This window comes from Colobus angolensis, unplaced genomic scaffold (assembly GCF_000951035.1).
Source record: "Colobus angolensis palliatus isolate OR3802 unplaced genomic scaffold, Cang.pa_1.0 Scaffold33, whole genome shotgun sequence".
Lineage (NCBI taxonomy): Eukaryota > Metazoa > Chordata > Mammalia > Primates > Cercopithecidae > Colobus > Colobus angolensis.
In genome coordinates, this window is record NW_012116599.1 from 12,107,583 (window position 1) to 12,117,911 (window position 10,329).

At 55.1% G+C, this 10,329-nt stretch overlaps 1 protein-coding gene and 1 pseudogene across 1 annotated transcript; both read right to left on the reverse strand.

The window, feature by feature from the left end:
• On the reverse strand, nt 1-656 carry LOC105518882 (alkaline phosphatase, placental-like). The gene is made up of 2 exons (XM_011952048.1): nt 422-656; nt 1-296 (listed from the first exon to the last, which is right to left on the reverse strand). Exons 1-2 carry the CDS (start codon nt 654-656, stop codon nt 1-3), a joined length of 531 nt encoding a protein of 176 aa, XP_011807438.1.
• Nucleotides 657-5,032: 4,376 nt separating this feature from the next.
• Nucleotides 5,033-10,329, reverse strand: part of LOC105518883 — a 30,336-nt pseudogene continuing 25,039 nt past the window's right edge.

Genomic DNA, 10,329 nt, shown 5'->3' on the forward strand with positions numbered 1-10,329 from the left:
TCAGGGAGCAGTGGCCGTCCCCAGCAGCAAGGTCCCGGCCAGCAGAGGAAGCAACGAGGGGACCACGGACGGCTCCGGGTGTGCGGCGTCGGTGGTGCCGGTGCGGGGCGCCAGGTCGCAGGCCGTGTAGGGCTCCAGGCAGGCGGCAAATGCCATGACGTGCGCTACGAAGCTCTGCTCCTGCACGCCAGGAACCAGGTGCGCCTGCGGGCCGCGCGCGAACACCGCCACGTCGTCGCCTGCGTGTGTCTCTTTGTTCAGGGGCACTGCTGACTGCTGCCGGTACTCGGGGCTCCCTGGTAGGAGAGTTCAGTTCCGGTAGGAGGGTTCAGTTCCAGGCAGACAGGAGGTGATCCCTTTCCGCCAGTCCCCCATCCTTGGCACCCTGGTCCCCCTCAGGGGGCGACCCCGCGGCACTTACCACTCTCGCTCTCCGTAACATCTGGCCGGGCGCCGTCCTTGAGCGCATAGCCCGGACCGTTTCCATATAGGAGGGCCGTGTAGGCTGCTGCTAGGAGAAGGGTCTGGTCTTTTGGGTAGGGGATGGGGGTGGTAGAGGGTAGAAGGTAGAGTTGAGAGCTGAGGAAGGAGCTGACTCTAGGTGTTTCTGACTTTCCTCCGAAAGCATTCTGGAGCACCCATCCCAATATAGCCATACTTAGTGAGTATCACACTTGCCCCAAGAGAACATTGAAAAGAATTAAATAAAGGTGAAATCAACCACATTTTCCAGCGAACTTTACACTATTACAAATTTATTTGTACATTTACAATGGTACAAGAAGCACTTTGTCAACATGGTGAAATTCTGTCTCTACAAAAAATACAAAAATTAGCCAAACTTTTTGCCCGTGTCTGTGGTCCCAGCTACTCAGGAGGTTGAGGAGGACTGTTGGGCCCTGGGAGGGTGGAGGCTGCGGTGAGGTGTGATCATGTCACTACACTCCAGCCTGGGTGACAGAGCAAGACCTAGTCTCAAGGGGGGGGGAAAAAAAAAAGGACTTTGTACTCACTAATACTAGAATGATTGAATACTTCATTTATGAAAATTCAATTAACATTGTAAGACATCTATTTGCCAGGCATGGTGGCTCAATGCCTGCAATCCCAGCACTTTGGGAGGAAAAGAGGTTAGAATTGCTTGAGTTCAGGAGTCCCATATCATCCTGGGCAAAATGGTGAGACCTCACCTCTACACATTTTTGTTTAGTTTTGAGACAGTGTCTCACTCTGTCTCCCAGGCTGAAGTGCAGTGGCAGGATGTAGGCTCAGTGCAAACTCCACCTCTTGGATTCAAGTGAATCTCTTGCCCCAACCTCCCATGTAGCTGGGATTACAGGCGCCTGCCACCAAGCCAGACTAATTTTTGAATTTTTAGTAGAGATGGGGTTTCACCATGGTGGCCAGGTTGGTCTGGAACTCCTGACTTTACATGATCCACCCACCTTGGCCTCAGAAAGTGCTGGGATTATAGGCATGAGCCACCATGCCCAGCCCCAAATTTTTAAAAAAATTAGCCAGGCCAGGTGGTACATGCCTGTCGTCCCAGCTACTTGGGAGGCTGAGGTGGGAGGATCACCTGAGCCCAGGGTAGTCGAGGCTGCAGTGAGCTGAGATTTCGCCACTGCACTCCAGCCTGGGCGACAGACCAAGACCCTGTCTCAAAACAAAACATGTATTTGAAAACTTGGGTTTCAGGACAGTTTCTTCAATTCTGGGTTTCAGTGGCTGTCACAAAAATATGGGAGGTGAACAGAAGATGGACTCCATTAGCTGGCCTTACTAACTTATCATACTCATTGTTAAATTCCATCCATCAAATATGCAAAGGTTTCTGGTAAAATCCAGCTAGTATATTTCTATCTTCCCAGTTGTCAGTTAGTTCCTCTTTCTAACCAATGCGGAGGTGCTACATGATTATATTTTACATGAGTGCTCACACCGAAGGACTTCTATTATTTAAAACTGGACAAGTTTAAAAATAGATTGTTCTGGAATTATTCTGTTCTCTAGGTTTTTGTTTTTTGTTTTTGTTTTTCATGTGTAGGTATAAGGGCTTATCAGTCAGCTACATTATTGACCACAAAATCAAGTGTCATGAAAATATTTTCAAACTTCTATTCAAAAATATGCCCTTTCCTTAGCATGAGCTTTCACGGAAAGATAATTACCTTTTCTTTTTGTCATTGAAATGACATCTTTACCTGAAGGACACACAGGAAGTATATTTATATTTTCCATCTTTTCATGGTACGCCTAAAATGGAGAGCTTTTCAGTTCAAAGTCAGCAAACTGGATTGTAAGAAGGAAGGAGGGAGAGTTAGGAAGAGAGGGAGAACTCAGGACAAGTGGGTTCGGTACTTTGTCATTTTGCAACTCATTCTATGTGGCCAGAAAGTTTCCATGGTTGCACCCACTCCCCTTACCAAGTATCTTGAAGTTTTTACTTATGTTTAAATTTGTATTATGCGGCAATCTAAGCTTTACAAAATTAACCCCACCACCTTCTGCAACATCCCATGTAGGCTCCAGGCTTCTTCTTTCCTGTGCTGATTAGACTGGGTGTGAGCCAATGAGTGAGGGGTAAGGGTGAACCTCTGCATGCTGATTCATATCCAGAATGCTTTTTCTGAAAAAACCCTTTCTGAGTAGCTGTTCCATCTGTGGTTGCATTGCCACCATTTCCTCATAACGTTGCTTTTATTTTTTTATTTTATTTATTTATTTATTTATTTTGAGATGGAGTCTCACTCTGTCACCCAGGCTGGAGTGCTGGAGTGCAGTGGCCGGATCTCAGCTCACTGCAAGCTCCGCCTCCCGGGTTTACGACATTCTCCTGCCTCAGCCTCCCAAGTAGCTGGGACTACAGGCGCCCGCCACCTCGCCTGGCTAGTTTTTTTTTGTATTTTTTTTGTAGAGACGGGGTTTCACTGTGTTAGCCAGGATGGTCCTGATCTCCTGACCTCGTGATCCACCCATCTTGGCCTCCCAAAGTGCTGTGATTACAGGCTTGAGCCACTGCGTCCGGCCAACATTGTTTTTATTTAAAAAGGCATTTACTGTTGGCAATACATCTTGTCTGCTATATCTTCTCTTTAGTGGCTCACACACACTGACAGAAAAAGTGGTTTGTTTATTTCCTTATTGGAACAGCACCTGGCAAATACCTTCAGCTGAGCCATGCTGGGAACATCTGTGCTTTCAGCCCACTGCGAAGCAAACCGCCCACACTGGGTACTTTGCTCTAACGCGAGTTTCTTCCAATCTTCGGCAGTGTTTTCTCTATATCTTCCGACAGTGTTTGCTGACAAAGAAATGCCTTTCGGTTTGTCGACAGATCATTTACTGCTCATTGTTTCTGCCATTTTTCCTGCAACAGAAAGAATTAAGTTTCTCCCTGGTGGTAGGTGTTTTTAGTCTCATGCTATCACGCAGGAAACTTTAAAAGAGCTTTCCAAATATTAGTCATTGCGTATGGAAATATCAAGAAGTACTGGGTTGAACTGCACTTAAATTTAAATATTGATGGGAAACAATTACACTCTTTCTTCGGTTCTGAAAGCTTAGTTTGGCCGGGGGCAGTGGCTCACACCTGTAATCCCAGCACTTTGGGAGGCAGAGGTGGGCGGATCACCTGTGGTCAGGAGTTCAAGACCAGCCTGGCCAACATGGTAAAACCTTGTCTCTACTAAAAAAATACAAAAGTTAGCTGGGCATGGTTGTGCATGCCTATAGTCCCAGCTACTTGGGAGGCGGAGGAGGGAGAATCACTTGAACCCAGGAGGCGGAGGTTGCAGTGAGCTAAGATCTTGCCACTGCACTCAAGCCTGGGCGACAGAGCGACACTCCATCTCAAAAAAAAAAGAGCTTAGTTTTAGACACCTTGCCAACCATGAGGATTTCACACTGCCCACAAGTGATCAAGTAATACCTCCAGGAACAAGGGCCCAGGGCAAACTTCAGCAGTAATCACAGAGTGCGGGAAATTCAAAGAGTTTTGTTTGCTGATTTTTTCTTAATACTTTATGTTTGCTGATTTTTTATTATTAGGAGCTAACATCTGGTCAGGTCTGTACCCCTGGTGACATGCGCTCTGCCAGGAATAATAAGGAATTCTCAGCTCTCCCTTCTGCTGTGGTTCATCTGCTCTGGATTTCTGGTGTTCGTTGCAGATTCTTTACAGGAATCTTGTGTGAGCCTCTTGGCCCTTTTGGAGGATGAGGTCGGTTAAAACTAGATCATATAATCCGTCAGTCCACTTAAGCAGACACACTAAACTCTAATACTCTAAAACTCTAAAACTCTAATACTCCGCAATTTGCTGAAAGCTTGCCATCTGGAGGGCATACTGTGTCAACCCCTGGCCTGAGGGCCTGAGTCCCTTACTCCGGGACACCCAGGAACCACATGGGGTGGGTGCCTGCACGAAAGGTGAAGGCACCAGCATGCAGCTCGATATGAAACATGAGCTCTTGGGGCGCTCACTGCCCAGGGCTGTCCTGAGGCATATGGTCAGCCCAGCAAACAGTAAGCACTCAGGAAGGCCTGATGTCCCTTTAACCAAACCCCAAGGTCCAGGTTAGTCCTGAGGTGCTTGCAGCCTAGGCAGGCCTGAGCAACTCCTTGTGAGCAGGGGCGTCTCACTCCCTGCAAGATTCAGACCCCAGATGGCACCACAAGTTCAGTCTCCACCAGATCCGAGGCCCCCTGCCCATTGAGTGCCTGTGAGCCCCTGCACAGTTCCAGTTATGGGCACAGGAAGCCTCCGGATCGGGGAAGAGGAGGATGCTCCCTGCAGCCTCTCGGGAGGACTCAAGGGGGATCCCAGCTGTGCCCTTCTGGCCTGGGTGCTGACGTTGCATCTGATGATGCCCTGGTCCCACTGGTTCTAGGAATAGGCCTCCCCACTGGGTTAGCATCTGTGTAACTGGCCTTTGCCCTCCTCCCAAGGGGTCCCCAGATGTCTACAGTGTGTGGGATTTACTATGTGGGACTTGCAATTGTACCCTCTGAGCTAAGGGGGCCCCAGGGCCTACTGACTCCATCCGACCAGAGCTTCCTCCTTTGCTACCAGGGCATACACTGGACCCCAACACCAAGAAGCAGCTGAAGTTCCTCTTTATAGAAGCTTGCCACCCGGGATGCCACCAGGCATGCGGGTATGTTATGTCTTGATCAGTGAAGTCAGGTCATAGAGCCTGGACTGCAGGACATTCTGTGGTTACACTACAGGGAGGGTGTAGTCAGTGGGAGACCTGCCCACATTTGGACCCAAAAGGCGTAGAGACACACCCTGTACCCATCTGGTTCTTGTTGGGTAGATAGAAGGCAATGAGCACTGTGGGGGGAACAGCCACCTCTGTAGGAAGGTCACAGAGCCTGGACTGCAGGACACTCTTGGCAGCCCAGCCACACTCATCTCCTGACAATATACTTTCTGTGCCACCTCTGAGCTAGGCCACCACCCTCCCAGCTACTACCTCATGACCCTCCTCTGACCCCCCAGCTCTGGGCCAGGCACCCATGTGGACTTGTCCACCTCCTGCCCAATCTTCTTGACTGAAAGCTGGATGCTGAAGTGGATGCTGTTCAAGATGTTCTTGTAGTAGGTCTTCTCGTGGACCTTAAACTATGCGGGGCACGGGCAGCACTCAGCCACAGACCAGGGCAAGGCTGCAGACAGCACCACAACCTGGCCATGCAGGCACTCCCAGGTGCCATTAGCAGAGGGGCTGTGGTCAGGCTGGGCAAGCAGGGACACAGTCCCATCTCATACTCCTTGTCCACAGACCCAGTTTGAGCAGGAAGTCTGAGTAGCCAACCATCGCCACCATGTACTGAAGCTGCGGGCCAGAGGGCAGGTGAAGGTGGCACGGGGCCTCAGGACACAGTGTCCCTGCCCACCCCCCGCCCACCAAGGAAAGGAGTACTAGGCCAGCCTGGGAGTGGGCTTCATGGTGGGGGAGGCAGGCCTGGTCAACTCCACGAAGGCCTCTTTGTCCCTTTTATTCTCTTTCGCTGGCACACAGTAGGTGCTCAGTCAATGTTCACGGGACCAACCGGTGGCACTGGGGGCCCCTCGCCACGGCCCCAGCAGCTGTTCTGGTCTCCATGCAGTCCGGCTCCTCCAGGCGCTGGCTCTGGGGATACTTGATGTCTTCCACCAGCTGCCACACCTGCAGGGTCAGGAGTCAGGGAACAAGGGTCAACCCAGCAGCCTTTCACTCTGGTCCATCATTCCTGGCATGAAGGAGTCTTTAAGCACCACTTCCTAAGCCCAGAACTCCATGCTAGGCGCCAAGAGGACACGTTGGAGGTAGGAATCTAGACCCTTCTCCTCCAACAAAAAGCTCACAGGCTAGAAGAGGCAACAGCTGCCGCAACCACTACAGGCATCCCTAAGGAGATGCCTCCTGAGCACGGCTGAGAAGGTGCGCAGGGGCCTGGCGGGGAAGGCCGCCTGCCACTGACAGACCAGGAGGAGGAGTCCTGCGGAGGAGCAGCCTGGAGCCTCAGAATGGGCTGAGGCCTAAGCAGGGCCTGGTACCCCAGTTTGCAGTGGGATGTGTGGGGCTCCCCATGCTAGGACCATGGTCTCGGGAGGGCTCCACCCTCAGTTCAGCACCAGCCTCCCCACCCTAAACCAGGGCAGCCCACCTTGGCTGAGGAGGGCTGAGAAGTGTTCATGTACAAAGAGGGCATGAAGCGCCATGCCAAAGTGGTGGTTGGCCTGGCCCAGGCTGACCCGGGCCAGTTCCTGTGGCTTGTTACTGCCCTCTATCTCCTGTGCCAGCTTGTGCAATGCCTCATGGAATGGCAAGAACAGGTGATCACTCAGGACCACCACCACGCCCCACACAAGGTAGTTGTGCAGGATGCTGGGGGCCAGATGAAGCCAGTGGGGTGTCCAGAAAGACATTCATATGGGCCACCAAGGGCACCACCCCAGCCTGTACTCCCCAGCCCGCGACTGGACCCAGCACCCTCAAAGAAGGGGCAGGAGGTCATCCCAAGTATGTGGAGACTGGAATTGGAGAGTGCTGAGCTCAACGACACAGCAAGACACTCTTGCTACTGATGCCAGCCCCTGATGTGATGGGTCAGGGCTTGAATCATTTCCTGACTTGCCATGGGGAGACAGCATCTGACCTTGAGGTTGACTGTCTGACTCAGAACTGGCCTGCAAAGGCCTCTGTTCCTCCCCATGGTGTATAGACACCACGAGGCTCTCCCAACGGTGGTGCAGGAACAGCAGAGCTATAGCCATACTTTCTCTTTCCAACCGTCCTAGGTGAGAAAACTGCAGCTCAGGAAGCTCCCAGCCCTGCCCAGGGCCTCGGAAAGCAGAGGGAAGAGCTAGGATCGGATCTTTGGGCTCTGGGTCCTTTTTGAGTGCTGCCTCCTTTAATGTGACTTCTGGACAGAAGAGGAGGTGGAAATTCATGGCACACCTAGCAGGCAAGTCCAGGGGACAGGGTAGGGGCCTGGGCCATATGGGGAGGTGATCTTCTGCAGCTGCCCCAGCGTCACCTTTTTGTACATGGAGCTGACATCTGGCCGGAAATCATCATACCCTGACACAGTGATCTGGGTGGGGGTAGAGATCAGGGCCGAGCCAGCCTTACCCCATGGTCCCCTGTCATCAGCTGTCCCCACTACAGCCACAGGGTCTCCTTGGCCTTCTGCTGTACAGCATCAGCACCCAGGAGGCTGAGCACTCGCTCCATGAACACTCTGTATGTTGCCAGTATCTACACCACGGGAAGGGGCTCCTCCAGGGACAGGGACAGGCCTAGTCTGGGCCCACCCCTCCTGGGGCCCCAGGCCTTCTCTGCCTCCCCATCCCATGTCCCAGCACCTTCTCACTCTCCTCATCCTGAGCGAGGTACAGGGCCCTCTCTGGCAGGTTTAGCCCATCCTGGTCAATCTGGGGAGGGAGACAGGGGCCAGAGGTCAGAGGTCCACATGCCAGACTCCCCAGACAGATGAAATGCTCACCCCAATGCCCAGAGAGCGACCAGACATCCATGAGTACAGCCCCAGAAGCACGCAGACCTCAGCCCCTCTTTCCACCAGATGAGATGACCGAAGCCCCATCCCCGACTGTCTCAGCTTACCCCTGAACGCCTGCACTTTCCCTACCTGTGGGGGGCACTTGGCACTGACAGTTGGGGTTCCTGGCTTTGGCGCCAGCCCCAACCCTCACGGAGATGTCAGTCCAGCCCGCCGGCGCGTCCTCCCTCCCCGCCCTCACTGCCTTCCTGAGGGCTGGGAAATTGCGGCTCCCGCAGCTCCGCTAAACACCTCAGTTAACGCAGAGAAATTACTTGCGCCCTCCTCCCGCGCTTTGCCGCCAAGCGCTCCCCTCCCCTGCTTTCCCTTTCTCTCCTCTCGCGCGCCCTCCTCCCACGCGCAGGGACCCCTGGGCAGGGACGCCCCCGGATCCACGGCTGCTGGAGGGGCGCTCGGGGGGCCTTCTCACGCGGATGATGTAGCGCGAGGAGTTCCTGTAACCTAGGCTGACCCAGAGGGAGAAGAGCGCGGCGGCGCTGTACACGCCCTGCCCCTTGTACAGCAGCAGGTTGAGGTACCAGGGCCTCGCGACCCCCAGATGCTCCGCCGCGCCGCCCAGGTCCCAGCCCCCGCAGTCCTCCATGACCTCTAGCATGGGCTGAGGACTCAGTAGCTCGATCTTGCGCATGTTGAGGCACGAACGGAAAAAGGCGCGCACCTTGCGCTGGGCCACGCCGCCGGGCCCACCCCTGGGCCATGCCAGCAGGCACCGCAGGCGCTCCACTTTCTGCTCGCTGATGGCCGCGATGGTGCCATAGGTGAGCTTTTCGTTGGGAATGGCGTGGTGCCTCAGTCAGCCGCCACAGGCGAAAGAGTAGAAGTCCTGGCATGGGTCCATGCTGGCGTACAGGTTGGCTGCCAGGAAGCCGGCGGCGGCGCGCTAAGGCCTTGCCCTCGGGGCAGCCCTCGGGACAGGCGCCGCCGCCCGCGAAGACCGGGTCTAGGTACTTGAGCGCCAGCATAGCCGCCACTATGGCGCAGAGACCCGTGGCGAACACCAGCCCCGACAGCAGGCTCGTCTCATGCAGGGTTCCAGCGCGGCAGCGACCCGTCCCCGGTGGCGCTGCTCCTCGAGAGAAGCCTGTGGGGCAGAAAGGCCTCTTGCACGATCCCCGCGCTGCAGCAGCTCAGGTACTTGACCTACTGGGATGCGTCTTAGTGCGCAGTCAGCGAATACCGCTCTCCATGGCACCGAGGCCGCCGCGGTGCAGCCCTGGGCCACCTGGGCTATGGGATGCGCGAGGCCGCTGACCTCCTCGTGGTCCTCTGCATGGCCCCAGGGCCAAAGCTGCGGGAAGAGCAGAATCAGGCTCAGTAGGCGCAGCAGCCCGACGGGGCTCCCAGGCACAGCGAGGAGAGACGCAGGCCTGGGTGCAGAGGACCCAGCTGCCGGCCTCATTCACTGAGGAAACCAGGGATGAGGAGAGTCTGGCGGGGCCACCACCCCCGCGTGCACAGTGGAGTCGTCTTCTCCCCTGTCCTCCTCCCTGCACACATGTGTTGGATGCTGGATTGGGAGGCCTCTTATGGGAAGGGGATGCTCCAGGCACGGGGCCTGGCATGTAATGGGTCTTCATTGAAAAGCCATACCTCTTCCTTTCGCCTTTCTTGTCCACGACCGGCCCTAGCCAAGGCCAAGTGGGGTGGGGGAAAGAGCGGAAGCTGAAGCGAGGAGGTGCGGTCAGGGGCACGTCTATGAGGCACTTTCAGCTCTCCGAGCTGGACCCAGACAGACGCTCCGCAAAACGGCCAAAGAACCAACCTTTGTCCTCGCGGAAGTCCGCGGGATCGACCACTTCAACCCCGCTCGCTGGCTCCTTCTGCTCGGTGGCCCGACGGCCCACCCGCCCCTTCCCAGGGGGCACGCGCCAACGCCCCAGGGTCGCTGATGCACAACCCACTCCCTGCACGGCCGTGATGGGAAACCCGAGACCTGTCGGTCTCTATCCCCTTTCCGCTCCACTCCTGGCTTCAACAGGTTCTCCCTAAAACCCACACTTGGGCGAAGTTTCACCCACGTCGGGGCGCGAGCTGTCCGGGCGAGCCCAGAGTCAGGCAGGCGCGGCGCGCAGTCCATGGAGCCGGAGAGTCGAGCCTGGGAGTCGCAGCTACAGTGGTGAGGACGCAGACAAAGCCGGGAAGCTCCGCGCAGCGGCTACGAAGGTGACGGAAGTGGCTGCCACGGTGGCCGCGGCTGCAGGGACTCAGGCGCCACTTAGCCGGCAGGTGCGCGCCGGAGCCTGGCAGAGGCAGAGC